Raw genomic sequence first — 19,239 nt, 5'->3', positions numbered from 1 at the left:
GTGCAGAGGGACTAGCTGGTGAGATTAGCCAACGCTAGCTCCTCCTCTGGGGTTAACACCCGCAGTCGAGCCAGGCCAGCCCAGCCTACCTCTGCCTACATGCTAACCTTTTTGCACAGAAATGGGTGATTAACTCTTTCAAACATGTCTCGGCTTTTATTTGGGGGACGATGTGAGTACCGAATAATTGGAATTCTGCATTTTTTAGTGAATCCAAGGCGACAAACTGTTGAAATCTTTGGTTGAAATGAGCCTTTCATTCCCTCTCCCAGGAGAACTCTCCTGAAGATGTTTCCACAATCGGGGAAATCGATTGTCTTTGACAACTTTCCGGATCCCACTGACACCTGGGAAATCATCGAGACCATCGGGAAAGGGACCTACGGAAAAGTCTACAAGGTGCTGAACAAAAGCGACGGAAGCAAAGCTGCCGTGAAGATACTGGATCCCATCCACGTGAGTCCAGCCGTTAGCATTAGCAGCTAATCAAGCCCTCTATGTATCGTAATATAGCGTTAGCAGGGTTGTAACGTTAGCTTTTGTTCTACTCAATCAACCGACCAAGATCCAACTGGAAACCCAGGAATCCTGTAGCCTTAACTGTAGCCTACATGCTAGCTGATAGATGCTAGAAGAGCTGGGGACATTTGGAGGAGTTCCTCTATTTCCTGGAGAGCAGGCAGGAAGCTAATCGCTGATCTGGCAGAGCTGCACGATGTTGCATCTGTTAGCGTGGGAACGAGGCAGATCTTCACGTTACGACAGTGTTTAACGTTAAAATGCAGTTAGCATAGCTTAGCGAAGGCAGGAGCGCTGCGACCCTGACCCTCTGGTGCCGTTTTCCAGGACATCGATGAGGAGATCGAGGCGGAGTACAACATCCTGAAAGCTCTCTCCGACCACGCCAACGTGGTCAAGTTCTACGGGATGTTCTACAAGAAGGACGTGAAGTGCGGGGACCAGTTGTGGCTGGCGCTGGAGGTGAGCGAGCCCGCCGTGGCCCAACGGGACCTCTGCGGTTTTGTGTTGTGTTCACATGTGGTCCAGACGGAGCAGAGCTGCGGATTAACGTCTGATTTACGCGCCGTGTCTCGCCAGGGTGCCGCGGGCGCCAAATCTGGCCCGAGATTACGTAACTGCTTAAGCCACCGCGGGGGGGGGGTTGGGTCAGTACCATGGCGGTAAAAGGGCGGTCACACAACACCCGGCTGGGCGGAGGGTTTTCTCCTGGTTTCTTAGTAAAGGTAAAGACTTCCTGCGGCGGCGGCCGCTCGGCTCCGCCTCCTCTCACGTGTCATCAAAGGAAATGCCAGGCCACAGACAGACGTGTAATAGAGGTCAACCTCCGAGCCAACGGCGAGCGTTTGAGGGCTCCCACATGGCGCCAGAGGGGGTTTCGCTTCATCCTTCGACGCTCTGATTCTATCATCTCTGAAACGGCGATAAGAAAGAAAAGTGGCGCGAATGTTTATCTGAGGGGCTTCGTGTTGCCTTCAGGGACCGCAGTAGTTTTCAGTGATACTCTTCTTTCACTTGTGTTTGATTTCATTCCTTTCCTTTGTGTTTTGCTAAAGTTAACGGTGCTCTCATGTGAAACGCTTTGTAGATCAAAGAGCCCATTAATGCTTTGCTCTCCTTACAAAGGGGAGGCACCTGGGTTACCCAGGATGCATTGCACCCCTTGGCTGTCATCTCTATCGCTTGGCAACAACCGTCAAAGATCAAAGGAAACCGTAACTTGTGTCAAACTTCGGACATATAATTGATGAAAATGAGTCCAAATTGCCAGAAGCGTTGATTTTTTTCGATGGTTCTTTGATGGACGCTCAACATCAGCCTCGTTAACCTGTGTTCCTCATGGCCGCCGCTCCTCCTCAGGAGCCCTGCGCGACCCCTCAGGGTCACCTGCAGCCCAGAGAACAGGTGAACAACTTCCTGTCCACTTCCTGTTTGCCAGCTGGCCAAACCTGCCGCGTGATCCTGAGGCTGAAATCACAGCCTGGCGGCGTGTGTGTGTGTGTGTGTGTGTGTGTGTGCTGATGTCGCTGGTGGTTACCATGGTTACCGCCCCTCCTCCTTTTCCCCCTCCACCATCAGCAGCTGTCGCTCATTACCAGCAGAATTTCTCCAAATTGCTTCCCCTCACTTTTGTCGGCCCCTCGCAGCTTTTAGCTCCGCCTCCGCAGCGCTCTGCTTCAGGCCGGCGGTCGTGGGCAGAGATGAGGGAGCTTTTATGTCCCTCGGTCTGATTCCGCTCTCAGAACACAAAGACAGACCAAAGATGGACCCGGCGGAGCCGCTTTCATTCATAATTGGGAATCAAAACCTGATTCAGGAGCATTTTCATCTGCGGCCCTTAAAAGCTCTCAAACAGGAAGTCCGTTTACGCTGTGACAGCTTCCCCCTCGCAGCCAGCGTGCACGTGTAGCGCACGAGCATGAGCACGTACGATGTCAGAGTTCACGTGTCGCAGGGGTTCAGGTGGATTGATGCTAAAACGCCACACGGGAGGAAACATTTAGGCCGAATTCATAATAAACATTTAACTGTGAGGTCACAGGAGTGAGCGGTCACGTGACCTTCCCTCGCCCTCGGGCGCCGTGCACGCCGCTCATTAACCCTAACCCGCTCTCTGATCGGTGCACGTCGGCACCGCGGCGATAGCCGCATCAGCTGACGTCAAAGCAGTGTGACATCAAAGCAGTGTGACATAAAAGCAGTGTGACATAAAAGCAGTGTGACATCAAAGCAGCGTGACATCAAAGCAGTGTGGCATCAAGGCAGTGTGACATCAAAGCAGCGTGACGCTGCAAATACGTCCTCTGATTTCGATCTCTTATTTTTATGAGGCTAACGTGACGCCAGTTCAAAGACGCGACGCATCAAAGACACTTTCTCCCCGACTGGTCGTCCTGATCCTTCATTAATAACAATGAGGTGTAAAATGGCGTTTGGTGGCGAGCTGTGAGGATAAACGGCGCCGGTAAGCAGACACCGCCAGCGCTGAGGCCCGTGGCGACCGTCCAACTGGTCACACAAACCGCCGGTTGAATCCAGCTCCGGGGGCGCGGCCGAGGACGCCATCTTTGTGTTTGAGCTTCGGGGGGGGAAACGGCAGCTTGTTTCATCTTCACAACTCTTTCATCCTTCTTTGATCCGACGCCTTCATTAGCATGACTGAACGATCACATGACCTTTGTAATGGAGAACACGCTGCTCAATATTCAGGCTTTTATCCTCTTTGGACAAACAGCCACAACCTGAGCAGAACCTTTGATGGCACATGTTCTAAATTTAAGCCGTTTTACAGTCGAAACGCCACCAGACTGAGCTGACCGCCGTGGCGGCTAAAGTGCGAGCGCTAATGCTTAGCTACAAAGCTACAACGACGGACCAGACGTCCATGTGGACGCACGCCGAGACAGAGACGGAAACAAGGAGACGAGAAACGCTTCAAAGTGAGACGCGAAGAGAGGAGACACCGTCGGATGAATGAAACAGCCTTATTAGCTAGCGTATGCTAATGAGCGCGCTCAATCAGGCTGATTATACGGGAGACTGATGAGGAGGGAAAACGGTTTTCCCGTCTTACCAAAATACTCTTGAAGTAAAGATCTTTTCAATTTCAAAGAGCCCAATAAAAACAAGCTAGCGGGGAGCGTTAGCGCGCAGCATTTCGCTGGTTTGATGTGAAAGTCCGTGTTTACGTGTTTGCACGTCAAATCTACAATTTAGCCTCGCTATCTGCCTGCGCTAGCATAATGGGCGCTTTTATCTTTGCTGCAGACCTCTGGCATCTCCCAAAGAAAAGCCCAAATTGAGGGTTATTACTGTTGCCACGGCAACCTACCGGGTGATTTTCTGTCATTTTCGGGGGGGGGGGGGGGCAGTTGCTATTGATGGCTTCCATATCGGCAGCGACGCAGCGCACGAGCAGAAAAAGGCACGTAAACATTCTCCTGTGGGGGCGGGACGCTGATTTTCATCTTTGTTCACTCAATTCTCGGGTGCGCACGCCCAAACAAACGCCGTGCACGCCCAAACAAACGCCGTGCACGCTCAAACAAACGCCGTGCACTTCATATTAATCCTGCTGAGTCATCGCGGCGTAGATTAAATAGAACCCACCCGTGGATTCCGCCCCCCCAAGCTGCCCCAGAAAGATAAGAAGGGCAGAATTAAGGGAACAAGGGAGCATCTTTCTGTCCTTCCTCCCGCTCATCCTTTCCTTCCTTCCTGTCTCCTCAGCTGTGCAACGGCGGCTCGGTGACGGATCTGGCCAAAGGCCTGCTGAGGCGGGGCGACAGGATGGACGAGGCCATCGTCGCCTACATCCTCCACGAGGCCCTCATGGTGAGCCCGGCGAGGAGCCGCGGGGGGGGGGTGGCGAGGGGGGGCCTCCTCCTGCCTGGTAACCGTGGTTTCGATCTGTGTCCCGTCAGGGCCTCCAGCACCTGCACGCCAACAAGACCATCCACCGCGACGTGAAGGGCAACAACATCCTGCTGACCACGCAGGGAGGCGTCAAACTGGTGGACTTCGGTACGACAAGCTAACATGCTAATTAGATGCTGAAGCGCACGCTTCCCGCCCTCCCTGGCGCTGGCGCTGGCTGAGAAATGCATTGTGGGACATCCGACGCCCCATTGATAAATGGGCGGGGCGAGTCCCCCTCTGGAGCGCGCTTGTTAGCGGCGGCGGCGGCGTCTCTGTTGCTCAGGGCAGCGGAGGACAATCGCCTCGTCTCTGATTTGCTTCGGCGTTTTCCTTAAACAAACGAGGGAGCGACGTGTGTAGGAGGACACACACACACTCACACACACACTCACACACACACTCACACACACACTTGGAGTGTGCTAATTTGCATTAGTTTGCTAATTGTGGGTGTCTGTTAAAAGCTTTTCCTCTCACTGGGTTCACTGGTTCAGCCGCTGGGCAGCATTTTAGTGGATTTAATAATTATTGGCTGTCGGATGGAACACGGCAGGTTTGACCCGATTGTTCATGTCGGAGCTGAAGGGGTTCTAAAAGAACCTTTCAGCCACTCCAAAGGTGGATTCAGGGCGTTTTTCTGCCATTTTTGGGACAGAATATCCCAAAAATGCAGTTAAATGTCGCAGCAGGTGGGACAAAACCTCCCCCAGAACCATCACGGACGGCTGGAACAGCCACTTCGGTATCTGGGTCACATCCAGAAACAAAGAGTCTCGCTCTCCCGCCGCGGCGCCGCTGTGACGTGGACCCTCCGTCACACTGGCTCTAGTGGCTGTGCACGGCCCACCGTGCACGCTAGGCTGAGATAAAGCCCCCGCGGTGACTCATCACCAAATATGTCGCAAGCAGAGGAGCCGTCCGATTTGGGCCTCTTTCATGAATATTGTAATTAGCATTAGCAGCATTAGCAGCATTAGCAGCATTAGCGGTTCTCATGCGAGGACCACCAGGCTCCAGCTCATCCGGGCCGAAATGGGCCTGAGAGCTTTAATGGAGCTCTGAGGAAGCTCGCGTGAACACAGAGCTGCTGGAGCTCATAGCGCTAAGCTAGCGGCTAATGTGAGCATATGTGATGGTTCGGGCTCTGCGGCTCTGGCCCAGACTGGGGGGGGGGCTCTACCGCTGATCTGTCCAGACCAGAGCGGAGCCACAGCCTGGCCCACGTCAGTGTTTTTACCCCCCAAACATCTGCGGGTCCTGAACCCAGAACACGAGGCGTAAAAACAACTGTGAGTCTTGCCCCCGCCCCCCCCCCCCCCCCCCCCCCCCGTCGCCATAGCGACAGCCTTATCAGGAGGATGCACGATGTGCTCCGCTCTAAACCTTCATCGCTCCGGTTTCCAGTTTCACCCGCTGACAGTAAAAGTTGTTGGAGATGGAAGCTAACGTGCTAACGTGCTAACGTTCTCCCCCCCCCCCCCAGGAGTCTCTGCCCAGCTGACCAACACCCGCCTGAGGAGGAACACCTCTGTAGGAACCCCCTTCTGGATGGCCCCCGAGGTACCGGCACCCCTGTGACCCCCCCACTAGCAACAACCCAGGGATGAATCCCTGCTAGGCTAAGCTAGCTAGCTGTAGCACCTGCAGATTTCTCTCTTTTTACATGAGGTTTGCATGTTGGCCGACCGGATTAGAATATCTGGACCAACATTTAATCCCATTTGCATGAGGTCATCAGGAGATCCGGTCCGGACGTCTCAGATCAGATCAGGAGATCTGAGGACGGACGAGATTCACTTCAGATTTGATTTATTCAGTTGTTGACATTTTCAAGCCTTTTAGCTGTTTTCTGCTGTTTTAGCGCTCAGGTGAGTTTTTTATTCTCTTGTTTTTCTCGATTAGCTCGTCTTTTTAGCCATTTCTACTGGATCTTTTTAGCCGCTTCTACTGGATCTTTTTAGCCGCTTCTACTGGATCTTTTTAGCCGTTTCTACTGGATCTTTTAGCCGTTTCTACTGGATCTTTTAGCCGTTTCTACTGGATCTTTTTAGCCGTTTCTGCTGGATCTTTTTAGCCGTTTCTACTGGATCTTTTAGCCGTTTCTGCTGGCTTCAGGTTTAACCTTAAAAGAGTCACGCTGACGTCCGACATTCGAACCTTTGATGTGTCACTTTTCTCCTTTCATCTGTAAATACTGTGCGGTTTCTTGCTAATTGCTAAAGTTAGCCCCCCCAAACGCGCCCCCCCCCTCTCCGCCAGGTCATCGCGTGCGAGCAGCAGCTGGACTCCACCTACGACGCGCGCTGCGACGTCTGGTCGTTGGGCATCACCGCCATCGAGCTGGGCGACGGAGACCCCCCCCTGTCCGACCTCCATCCCATGAGAGCCCTTTTCAAAATACCTCGGTGAGCCCCCCTCCCTCGTACCCGCGACATTCTTTCCTCTTCATTCCCCCAACTCCTGACAGGAGTGGGGGGGGCTCCTTCCTCAGGACTGTCAGCTGAAGGTGAAAGTAATTGTTTGTAAAAGTGTGTGTGTGTGTGTGTGTGTGTTGTCTCTGCGTGGGGGGGTCGTGCTCATCACACAGCTCCCTCAGAATCTGTCTGACTGCTGCAGCCGGAGCTTCAGGCTTTTCTTCACACTTGTGTCCCTCCACCACTGCAGGTTCTTCCTCAGCTAACGGATCCACTCAAACCTTTTTCTTTTAGCCTCCTAAAGCATTTTAGCCATTTAAAGCAGCCAGAACATGACGGGGGGGCATTTACAGCTCATGTGATTCAGGAAACAAGCTAATTTGTTCCTTCAATCGACTTCAAAATTGAGCTTTGTAGCATTAGCTTGGAACTAGCTTGGATTGTGTTACTTTGCTATTAGCGAAGGGCTTTGTTTGTTGTTGTGTTCCCAGACGTCTCGTTGATGGAAAAAAGGAGCCCAAACACTCCATCCATCGGCGCATTAGCATTAGATGCAGGTTGTGTGTTGAGATAAAAACAAGACGCGCACCCCCCCCCCCCCCCCCACCAATTAGCTGAGTTTATCACTGTCAGCTAGCTTGTAAACGGCATTAGCAGCTGCCAGGAACGACCACGATGCCGAAAGAGGAATTACAAGAAATCAACTCAGCTGTTGAAGCTTTGACGGCGTTTTTCTGAAGCTCAGGTTCCACATTTCTGACCCCCCCCCCCCAGAAACACCTCTGGACGTCTGCAGTGATTAATGGTCTAGATTTCCCTCCTCCCCGAGTCTCCTCTTATCTCCCTGCTTATCGGTCCCATTTCTCCCCCCGACAGGAACCCCCCGCCCACCCTCCACCAGCCCGAGCTCTGGTCGGACGCCTTCAACGACTTCATCTGCAGGTGAGTCGGTGCCGCTGGGCCCGAAACCTTCGGCGCTGTTTTCAGCGCGGCGCTCAGCAGCGGCTCCCCGCAGGTGTCTGATCAAGGACTTCGAGCTGCGGCCCAACGTTCTGGACCTGCTGCTGCACCACTTCATCAGACGCTCCGTCGGCAGGGAGAAAATCCTGCAGAAGCAGCTGATCGAGCTCATTGATCTCAACCAGCAGATGGGAGCCATTGAGAAGACCAGGTACCACGTTAGCGTGTGCTACATGAGCTACGGTGACAGACACAACCATTGCTGGGTCGTCCAGCCTGGGGCGGCGGCTCTAGCTAAGCCCCGCCCACACCGAACCATCCTCCTGTAAATGCTATGCTAGCACCTTCTTGTTTCCAGCTGTTCTTCCTGTTGGTTGTTTTACACGCCACATAAACATCAGCTAACGCCACGCTAGCGTCCCTCCCACGTGTTGGAAGTGTTAATCCTGTTTCTGTCATTCAAGCCACCACGGAAAGACAGACAGGAGCACAGACAGTGACGGAAGGTAACGACTGACCCCGGCCTCAGAGCCCGTAGACCATAATTACCTCCTGTTTTTAGCCGGCGCGGAGCTCCTGGCGTAGCTACGTTCACACATGTATTTCCAGCTGGATACATGGGCTGTTTTTAGATGTGGACGACCGGAGTTTTGCTCCCGCCTGGTTCTCCCACGCTCCCAGAAACCGCCACTTAGTCTGGAAGAAGAAGCAGCTTGTAACAGGTTGTGGTTGGGAATCAGAACTTTGGTCTGTGTCTTGCTAACGTCAGGCATGAGCGCATCCACACCAAGAGAGGAAGCTGCGTGATGATGCAGCCGGAGGAGGAAGACGCGGACGACCTCGCCGCCCTCGAGGTGCTAGACGAGGTACGGGTGGGGGGGGCCACAAGACACGTGAACTAGCTTTAGCATTAGCTGAGTCCATGCTAACGTCCGTGAGCTCGTCCCAACGACGGAGGCTAACGCGCACGTCAGCTGCTAATTTAGCGCCACTCTTCCCGGCCGTTATTCCAGAACAAGGTGACGGAGCAGCTCCAGAGTCGCTACAGCAGGGACCAAATCTACACGTACGTGGGCGACATTCTCATCGCGGTCAACCCGTTCCACGCCATGGAGATCTACGCCCCCCAGGTCCGTGGTCGTGCACATTCCCGGGCCCGTCGGTGCGTCCCGCCTGACTCACACGCCATCTTTTCCCAGCATTCCAAGCTGTACATCGGCGCCAAGCGGACGGCTAATCCGCCGCACATCTTTGCCGTGGCCGACGTGGCGTACCAGTCCATGGTGTCGTACAACGCCGACCAGTGCGTCGTGATCAGCGGCGAAAGCGGAGCGGGAAAAACGGAGAGCGCTCACCTGTTGGTGCAGCAGCTGACCGTCCTGGGGAAGGTGAGTCACGGATAAACCGCACCGGGACTCCCGTCAATCCGATTTCCCACGGAATTCCGTCCTTCAGGCCAACAACCGGAGCCTCCAGGAGAAGATCCTGCTGGTCAACAACCTGGTGGAGGCCTTCGGGAACGCGTGCACCGTCATCAACGACAACTCCAGCCGCTTCGGAAAATACCTGGAGATGAAGTTCACCTGCGGGGGAACCGTGGTCGGAGCCAAGATCTCCGAGTACCTGCTGGAGAAGTCCCGAGTCATCCACCAGGCAGCGTAAACGCCCCCCCCCCCCCTTCCCGTCGCTCATTTTACGTGTTTGCTGCTCCGATCCATCCCGTGATCAGGTCGATGCTTCCCACAGAGGCGAGAGGAACTTCCACATCTTCTACTACGTTTACGCCGGCCTGGCCGACAGGAAGAAGCTCGCCCACTACAAGCTCTCCGACAGCAGAGCGCCCAAGTAGGTCCGCCCCCGCTCCGCCCACAGCGGCGTTCCCGCTCCTGATTCCCGTCTTTTTCCGATTCAGGTATCTGTGTAACGAGCACGTCAAACCGGGGCCCGACATGGTGAACAACGCGTCCTACAGGGAGCACTTCAACGCGGTGGAGCAGTGCTTCAAGGTTATCGGATTCTCCCTGGAGGTACGAGCTCATCGGGGGGGGCGGGATCACGGCGCCGCGGCGACATTAGCGCACCGTCTCCGTTATCGACTGTTAGCGCGCTCGCCGCGCCGGAAGACTCTGTTAGGGGTCTCGGTGTCGCCGCATTCAAATGCTGCTGGATAAACACGGCTTATGCTAGTTAGCATGACCAGCTAGCGACGCTGTCACCTGTCGCCGCAGGAGCTGGGCAGCGTTTACAGCACGCTGGCGGCCATCCTCAACGCCGGCGACGTGGAGTTCTCTCCGGTGGCCTCGGAGCACCAGACGGACAAGAGCAACATCGTCAACGTGTCCGTCCTGGAAAACGGTGAGGCCGGCGCACGCCAGGTCGCCCGCCACCAACGCGCGACGCTAACTCTGCTGCCTTCTGTGCTCCGCCAGTGGCGTCGCTGCTGTGCATCCGCTCGGATGAGCTCCAGGAGGCCTTGACCTCCCACTGCGTGGTGGCGAGGGGGGAGACCATCGTCAGGTCCAACACGGTGGAGAAGGCGGCGGAGGTGAGGGACGCCATGAGCAAGGCGCTGTACGGACGCCTCTTCAGCTGGATCGTCAACCGCATCAACGCGCTGCTGCGACCGGACGGGCACCTCGGGTGAGACCCAGACAGGAAGTGATGTTATGGGACAGGAAGCTGAACCTCTTTCCTCTCCTCCCTCCCCCAGAGAGGACGACAAGGGCTCCAACATCGGCATCCTGGATATTTTCGGCTTCGAGAACTTCAAGAGGAACTCCTTCGAGCAGCTGTGCATCAACATCGCCAACGAGCAGATCCAGTTTTACTTCAACCAGCACATTTTCGCCTGGGAGCAGGTGACGTTAGCACGTTAGCGCGTTAGCTCGCCTTGCTCCGCCCTCATTTCCATCCCCACCGCGATAACGCGCCCTCGTTTGTCAGCGCGCCTGCAGCAGGACGGCGAGGCTAAAATATGCTGCTGTCTTTATTTATGGGGGGTTGTGACCCCCCCCCCCCCCCCCTCCCAAGGGCAGCGGAGAATTGGTTGCTAATGTTAAACGATTTGCTCCCAGTCGTAAAGAGACGCTGTAAATCATCTAAAACGGGGCCCATTATGAGCGGTAGATGTTTTTACTTAATCTCACTCTCGGGGGGAGGGGGGGGGGGGGGGTCGGCCGTTTGTCGGCGCATGGCGTGTTTCTCACTCCGTTAGCACGTTAGCTGGTGCTGTTCCAGCTCGTCCACTCGATGCTACTGCCGGTTTTGTCCCTCCGTCTTCCCAGAATAGAACTCTGTGGCTCCATCTGCCCTCTGGGGGGGCGCTGTGGAGCCTTTACGTGATATCCGCCCCCTACTGGTGCGGAGGGGTAACACCTCTCCCAGACCTTTCAGCATCTCGGACCTCCTGTGCAGGATGAGTACCTGAACGAGGACGTGGACGCCCGGATGATCGAGTACGAGGACAACCGGCCCCTGCTGGACCTGTTCCTGCAGAAGCCCATGGGGATGCTGTCTCTGCTGGACGAGGAGAGCCGCTTCCCCCAGGCCACCGACCAGACCCTCGTAGGTGGGTGTCGCCGGCTCGCCGGCACTGCGGCCTCGAAAGGATCCGTTAGCGTTCAGGCGTCCGTCTTCTTCTGTTGTAGAGAAATTCGAAGACAATCTCAAGACCAAATCCTTCTGGAGGCCGAAGAGAGTCGACCTGGGCTTTGGGATTCACCACTACGCCGGGAAGGTATCTGCTGGCAGCGGCGTGCAGGTCGTGACCTCTGCCCCCCCCCCCTCGTTGACCCCAGACTGTCCTGAACCCGCAGGTCCTCTATAATGCCGCCGGCTTCCTGTCCAAGAACAGGGACACGCTGCCGGCTGACATCATCCTGCTGCTGCGCTCGTCAGAAAACGAGCTGATCCACAAACTGGTCACTCACCCGCTCACCAAGACAGGTGAGCAGCCGCCAGCTAGCCACGCTAGTTAGCATCCGCTCTCAGCGCTAACTGAGGCTACGCTTTGTGCCACAGGCAACCTCGCCCACACCAGGGGTAAAGGCATGAACAGCATTCCACGGACACCGACACGCACCATCACCTTCGCCAAGGTAGCTCCGCCCACAGCTCCGCCCACGGCTCCGCCCACTACAGTTTTATCCTCATCCCAGTTACAGCCGACCTGTTTTTTCACATCTGCTTTCTTCTTCTCTGCTTTCCTCGGGGTTAAAGATGGGAGTCCAAAACTTGTACAGTTCTTATGCTTTCAGTGAGGTAATCACCACATTTCCCTCCCGTCTGCTAGCCTAGCCTAGCCTGGCCTAGCCTAGCTTAGCTCCACATGCAGCCAAACCCAGAGAGCAACGTTGCCTCCTGCTAATTTCTTTAGCATCGAAAACCGTTCCCAAGTCCCAACTCTGTCCCAAGTTGGCGTCAGGAAAGGCAAAGAAGACGCCGGTAAAGTCGTTTCAAAGGTTGCTCCGGGCGGCGCCGCTCAGCGGAGCGAGATCAGCGCTAGCAGCGCTAAATTGAGCCGCGTTTGACGTTTCCTTTCATCCGCTGATGTCGCCGATCAAAGGACTCGGCGCGTTTGAAACGCCGCTAACAGGCTGACGGCGCTGTAAACTGCTAAGCTGCGTTAGCGCCGTGTGCCGCCTCCTCTTTTTTTTTCTCCCGTTCATCCGTGTCATGCGTCTTCTTCTCTGGAGGTAAAGCTCGCGCCCGTACACACGTGCACGCTCCACGTGCGACACGGTACAAATGCAAACGGCGATTAAACACGCAGAAACAAGGTCGGATTGACGTGGCGAACACGTGTTGCTGCAGCTCCTGCCTCTCTCGCTCCGCTAACCCTGCTAACGTCAGTCGTATCGACACGTTGCCATAGAAACGCACCTTTCACGGACTCGTAGTGGTTATTTCTACCAGTGGTGTTTGGTTTATTTCAGCCCGGCGAGCCCGGAGAAACCCCTTCCCACCCTCGGGAGACCACCAACATGCGGACGCAGACGGTGGCCTCGTACTTCCGGGTGAGTTCTTTCATGTGTCCGTCATCAAAGCGGCGGCCGAGTTGCTTTGATGCTCCCGTTGTTCCGCCCGCCGACCTTCACACGCACTCGTTTCAGTTCTCGCTCATGGACCTGCTGTCCAAGATGGTCGCCGGGCAGCCGCACTTCGTCCGCTGCATCAAACCCAACAACGACCGCCAGGCCAACAAGTTCGACCGGGAGAAGGTTCTGGTCCAGCTGCGCTACACCGGCGTCCTGGAGACGGCCAAGATCAGGAGGCAGGGCTACTCCCACCGCATCCTCTACGCTAACTTCATCAAGAGGTCAGCGCTCCGGCGCCACGCGCCCGCAGGAGCTCGCTTGGCGTGATCCATCACTGAGTTGCACGGCTGTTGCAGGTACTACATCCTGGCCTTTCCGGCTCACAAGGAGCCAGCGGGGACTCGGCAAACCTGCACGGCCATACTGGAGAAGGCGAAGCTGGAGAACTGGGCCATGGGGAAGACCAAAGTGAGCGGAACCGCGTGGAGCATCGCCCTGGTGGCCTTCCAGCATCGATCTCACCGCCGACTTTCCTTTGGTTCAGGTGTTCCTCAAGTACTACCACGTGGAGCAGCTGAACCTGATGGTGCAGCAGGCCACCCAGAGGGTGGTGCTGCTCCAGGCGTACATCAGAGGCTGGCTGGGGGCCCGGCGGTACCGCCGGACGCTGTCGGAGCGGGAACACAGCGCTCTGGTGCTGCAGTCGGGTGGGTGTGTGAAGTGAAGCTCGGTCCACGTTGGAGCCAGAACTTTTGACTCCAAGCTTTATGTTGCAGTTTACAGAGGCCACAGAGCCCGGAAGAAGGTGGCCGACGACAAGATCAAAGCCAAGTTGGAGGCCTCCGTGGTCCAGCTTCAGGCCGGTGAGAGCAGAGATCCTGGCCGGGCCCGTCACACCTCCGCTGACCTCTGATCCTCTTCAGTTTGCAGGAGCTACCTGGCAAGAAGGAAGTACAAGGAACTGATGGAGGAGAAGAACCGAGCTGCAACCAAAATCCAGGCCCGCTACAGAGGTCACAGGGAGCGCAGGAGCTTCAAGAGGAGGAGGTAGAAGAACCCGAGCGGTGCATTCAGTGTTTCCAGGAGAAAACGTGTCTGTCTGTTCCAGGGAAGCAAAACAAAGACGGGAAGAAGAAGAAGAAGAAGCTCTGAGAGAGAAGGAGATCACCAGAGAAGAAGAAGAAGGTGCCAAAGCTGCTGAGGAGGATGAGGAAACCAAGGCCGCCGTGGTTCTTCAGAGCAACTACAGAGGCTTCAAAGAGAGGAAGAAGTTCCAGGAGAGGAAGAAGAGCCAGTTCCAGCTGCCGCCGGGGGGCGAGGAGACGACCGGCGGCCAGGACGGACGGCGGAAGACGGCGGAGAACGAGGAGGAGGAGGAGAGCACGTACGAGGCCGACGAGGACGAGGACAGCGATCACACGCAGGTGCCGGAGGACGAAGAGCCGGTGGAAATGGTGGAAGAAGCAGCCGATGGGGGGTTCATCGGCGTGGAGGAAGAAACCAAAGCTGCCACCGTCCTCCAGAGCAACTTCAGAGGTCACAAAGAGAGGAGGAGGCTGCAAGAGGAGGGCAAGATCCCAGCCCGGAGAGCACAGCGCCCCCCAGAGGAGGGAGGCGGCGTTGCTGTGGAGGAGATCACGCTGGAGAACCTGGAGGAGGCCAAGGCAGCTGTGGTGCTCCAGAGCAACTTCAGAGGACACAAGGAGCGCAAACGGCTGGAGGAGGAAGGAAAGATCCCCAAGAGGAAGATGGAGACGCAGGAGAAGGAGGCCGAGCTACAGCGGGAGGAGGCTCCGGCAGGGCCGGATGAAGAGAAGGCTGCCACTGTCCTCCAGAGCAACTTCAGAGGACATCGAGAGAGACGCAAGCTGAAGGAGGAGAGAGCGACGAAGGAGAAGGCAAGAGAGGAGCCGGAGGAGCCGGAGGAGCAGGAGGAGCAGGAGGAGCACCCTGTGGAGCTGGAGGATGTGGTTCTGGAACGCAGAGACGATGCAGATGCTGAGAAGCTGGAGGAGGAACAGGCGGCGGTGAAGATCCAGAGTAACTTCAGGGGCTACCAGGACAGGAAGAACCTGAAGGCCAGCAAGGAAGCAGCACAGATGCAGGCGGAGCAGCTGGAGAACTTCTCCAAACAGGTTGGTCCTCCCCACCACAGTCCGGCTCCGAGGAACCCCCCCCCGTCCTGGGCTGCAGCTCCTCTTCTGTCCTCTGCAGGTCTCCAGATCTTCTGAGGACTTTGTGGCCCTGCAGCAGAAACTCAACGACATCATCCAGGCGCATCGGTCCAACCCAGAGGACCGCGGCATGTTTGTGAGGGGGAAGAGCGTCAACGGCTTCGCCCCCCAGGTCAAAGATCAAAGCAAATCAGGTCAGATCACAGAGCCGCTCGGTCGGGCCACCGCCCACTTTCCCTAAAGATCAAAGCAAACTAATTTGTGTCTTCCTCACAAGTCTTCATCCAACCCTTAGCCACGGATGCTAACGCTAAAGCTAAAAATGAGTCTTTCAGATGCAGAGCAGAAACGTTTGCATTAGCCTGCGGAGCAGAGCGACCATGTTTGCCCTTTCCAGCGTGTTCTTCGCCGCCTGAGGCGACGCGGGCGAGCATCCGCGCGACCTCGAGCAGCTAGCGCGGCGCTGAAATTACAGTTCCCTGGAAACCGTCCCACCTTGGGCTCGTAAAATTTCCTCCGCGCGATCCCCGAAATCGTTTGTGACAAACACGATAAAAGCGGATCAGCGTCAGTGGCGCCGGCGTTCCCTCGAAAGGTCGCCGAATGTTAATCGCATTTTATGAGCTAGCGTTGCCGACAATTACAGCAGGTGCTAATAAAAGGTTTTCCGAGCGACCTTTAGCTGGTTGCTCAATAATATCACACACTTCCTCCCTCTTTAGCTGCGGCGCTTCTGCGCGTGATGGATGTTTCCTCCGCACACGAGCAGCGATTAATCAGCAAAGGTCGTCGTAATGTGACACACCTGTAACGCGATATTGAAGGGACAAATGAAAGTTAGCGGGTCTCGCGCTAATGTTGCTCGTAATCACCTTCGGGAGATTCAAAGCTGCCAGAGGCCTCAGGGTTAAACTGGCATCAGCAGAGAGGGCGGCTCCGTGAGGTCAGAGGTCAAAGGGCGGCAGCCCCTCCGGCCAGAGTGGCGGTGTTTTAGCGCACGTTAGCTTCAAATGTGGGAAGTAAAATGTTTTCTGTGGCTCCACAGCGGAGCAGAGGCAGGCGAGGACCCCCCGCAGGAGCCAGCAGCCAAAGACCCTCGACACCCCCGAGGAGTCCACCTACTACAACCTGATTCACGTGAGTCCTGCTTCACCACGCAGAGCTCTGCAGCTCCTCCCGCGCCGTTTTTAGCCCGCGATCGGTCGTTTCTGTGGCGCGTCTGCGCGATTATATGTAGCACACTGGAAAATAGCTCCTTAGGCAGCACTTTGTTTCCAGCTTGGAAGTCTGTAGCAATGCTTCAAGCTAAAGGCTAACAGGATCCACCTGCCTGTACATGTTTAGCATTTGTAACACAGCTGTAGGAATGCTACAGCCATGCTACTTTTAGCTTTGTGCAGACGCTGACACACCTGGTGGTGGAAGATACTTTTCTGGAACTGTTTTTCCTTCAGGTTAGACACCGATGTGTAATCAGTCCTCGTCTCTCCCCCCAGAGATCTGTCCAAGATGATAAACGCAAGCCCAGGAAAGCAGGGTAAGCTCTTATTCCCGCCTCATTTTAACTAGCTAACGCTAATGCCGCGAGGGCTCGCTGGCTGCTCGCTCAGCGCAGCGGCTCCAGAGTAATGAAACGTACCCAAGGGAGGGAGGACCGGGCCGGGAGTCGGTGAACTGACTTCCCATTAGCCTCATCTGTCATTCCGGTCATGGTCGCTAAATGCTAAGATGCTAAAAGTCTTGCGTTGGGCAAACGGACCTTGAGATCACACACACAAGTATGTGTTTTAAATGTGGCGCGTACCGCCCAGCACGCAGAGGTGAAGATAGAGCGGACGGCGGCGAGGTTCTTTATCGTGACGGTGAAGAGACGCAAACGGCGCTGAACATGAGGGGGGGGGGTACGGTGATAAATAAAGCCGCCGACAGTCGGGCGCAGCTTACATGCGGCATTAAGGATGAGAAGGTCAGAGGGAAAGATGGCATCTCCAGCTAACGGCGGCCTCAAAGGAGGGTAGAAACTCTGAGGACGCGCGTAAGAGATAACGCTAAGTGCCCTTGGTAGCCCCCTGGTGGACGGGTACAGTAGTGCACGCTCCTGTGGATGGAAGCTCACATTAGTTCAGCTAAGTTCTAAAGTTATTAAAATAAAGCGAGAGAGAGCTCCGTGGTCAGGCTAACCGGTCCCAGAAGGTCAAATTCTGTAAACTGGAAATGTTTACTGGTCGGGGATGGAGCCCCAGAGAGCTGCCTGCAGCCAGCGATTTCCAATAGAGGTCATCTGTGTTGTGTTAATAATGTGCGACGTATCGATCAACGTGTGGAAAGTGTGAATCTCCCACTGTATGGAGGTCAGGTGGTGGGTGGGCGGAGCCAAAAGGGGAGTCTTTTCTTTTTAATTTGCACGTTTAGCTTTTTATATTCTCTAAAATGGTCACTTCAGGCGGTATTTGGACACCTATCTGAGCGGGTCCTGTCTGTTTGTCACCTTCAGCCCAGGGAAGCTGCTGGACGTGGACGACCAGTACTACCAGCAAGTGACCAGCAGCCGCTCGGAACCCTGCATCGCCACAAAGGCGCCGACGCCGGACGGCACGTCCAGGGAGGGCCGCGCCCCCGACAGGAAGCAGTCGGTGGGCCAGAGGTCGGCGGGGGGGCAGGTCAGAGAGGGGGCCGCCTCGGAACCAGAGTCCCGCAGAACCGACGGCGACAACAGGCAGGTCCAACACGACCAGTCAGCCAGTCCACGTCTGCTGAGGTCACTTCCTGTTTCACCTGGAGGACGAGACAGCGGCGGGTTCACGTTTGTCCCTCTTCCTGATCCGACAGGCGGTCCCTCCCCAGGACGCTGTCCGCCGACAGCCAGACGAAGGAGAACCCGTACGACTTCAGGCACCTGCTGAGGAAGACCTCCCAGAGGACGAAGCTCATCAAACGGTACTGAGCCGGGACCGCCTGGACCCGTCTGGACCCGCCTGGACCCACCTGGACCCGCCTGGACCCGTCTGGACCCGCCTGGACCCGCCTGGACCCACCTGGACCCAGAAGAAATCGGACTCCCCAGCAAAGTCCCTGTAAACTGAAGCTTTATTTATCTTTGTAAAGTAGACGTTGCCGTTTTTACCGACTTTTCTGCCTCATTTTAGGGATTAACAGGGAGAGTTTGAATTAAAGGAACTTGGATTCACCTTTTTTTTTTTTTTAAACGTATCTTTTTTGACTCTTTTGTCTTGATTGTGTTTTGCTGTAGCCTGTTTAGCCTGTTTGCATCCCTGTTCCAACATCATTAAAGCCTAAATGTGACGTTTTACTTATCGTCCCCGTACTCGTTCTCTGGTGCTGCGTTCATGATCCAAACTAAATTAAACATATTGAAACACGACGTGGGCAAAAAGAGCAAAAAGTCCCCCGAGGCTGCACATGGCTGTTGTTAGCATGCTTAGCCAGAGGGCTCCATCTCTTCCAATCACTCATTTTCAGCCGCCCAGTTGGAGAATCGTGACAGATGCTCTCGGACTCGGTTCTGGTGCCTTCAGGGCCCAACAGCGGGTCGGATTATCAACAACCAATTATGTTACCTAAATTAAACATCAATTCGTTTTTTTTTAATGCTTTTAATAAATGTTTATATGTCTTTGTCTGTTGGAATGAACCTCTAGATTTTGCTGATGTAGCCCCCCCACACACACTCACACACACACTCGCCCCCCCATCCTTCAGGGGCCCAACTGCGGCCCTGCATCAAACGGGCCCAGTGTTTTACACGAGTAACGAGTAACGAGTAATCAAGTACTCGAGGTGACAAACCCCGGAGGTGATGCGCAGAGGGGGAGGCGCACGCGCACCCCCCCCCCTCCGCCCCCGCCGGGGGAGGCGCGCGGGATCTGGAGGAAAACGGATCCCGCAGTCACATGTTTGCATGCGGGACATGTGGAGCTGAGCGCGCGGGAGGAGGGGGGGGACCAAAGTGCCGTGGATGTATGGAGTCACGACGCACGAGGCGGCTCGTGATGACCTGAAGTGATTCGTGATGGAACGCGCGCAGTGACGTAAATTTGGCTGCACATTTCTCTTTTTTTTTTTTTTTCTTTTCATGTTGTTGCGCTTCTGCGCACCTGAACTTGCGCGTCTTTGCGCCTGAGCGGAATCGGCGGAGTGCATGCGGGTTCCTGCGGGGTGAGCACGCGCTGCGCGTATGTCTTGTGCACCTGAGCGGGC

At 55.5% G+C, this 19,239-nt stretch overlaps 1 protein-coding gene across 2 annotated transcripts; it reads left to right on the top strand.

Moving 5' to 3' along the window:
* The first annotated feature begins 272 nt into the window (after nt 1-272).
* On the top strand, nt 273-18,331 carry myo3a (myosin IIIA). Of its 2 annotated transcripts, XM_029842768.1 has the most exons (34): nt 273-456; nt 847-981; nt 4,249-4,353; nt 4,443-4,542; nt 5,921-5,997; nt 6,697-6,842; nt 7,728-7,793; nt 7,867-8,022; nt 8,276-8,317; nt 8,581-8,677; nt 8,825-8,941; nt 9,011-9,199; nt 9,267-9,469; nt 9,558-9,656; nt 9,724-9,838; nt 10,040-10,166; nt 10,241-10,451; nt 10,522-10,669; nt 11,226-11,379; nt 11,459-11,547; nt 11,627-11,756; nt 11,832-11,908; nt 12,746-12,826; nt 12,923-13,128; nt 13,204-13,315; nt 13,392-13,554; nt 13,624-13,710; nt 13,771-13,894; nt 13,956-14,982; nt 15,062-15,215; nt 16,067-16,158; nt 16,518-16,558; nt 17,516-17,737; nt 17,851-18,331. In XM_029842768.1, exons 1-34 carry the CDS (start codon nt 289-291, stop codon nt 17,963-17,965), a joined length of 5,175 nt encoding a protein of 1,724 aa, XP_029698628.1. In that variant the 5' UTR covers nt 273-288; the 3' UTR covers nt 17,966-18,331. The 2 variants fall into 2 exon arrangements, with proteins under 2 accessions (XP_029698628.1, XP_029698629.1); XM_029842769.1 differs by lacking the exon at nt 8,276-8,317 and having other exon boundaries at nt 16,476-16,558.
* The last annotated feature ends 908 nt before the right edge of the window (nt 18,332-19,239 follow it).

Source organism: Takifugu rubripes, chromosome 10 (genome assembly GCF_901000725.2).
Source record: "Takifugu rubripes chromosome 10, fTakRub1.2, whole genome shotgun sequence".
Lineage (NCBI taxonomy): Eukaryota > Metazoa > Chordata > Actinopteri > Tetraodontiformes > Tetraodontidae > Takifugu > Takifugu rubripes.
Note: the sequence above shows the minus strand (reverse complement) of the source record. Positions and strands in the feature narration are given on the sequence as shown.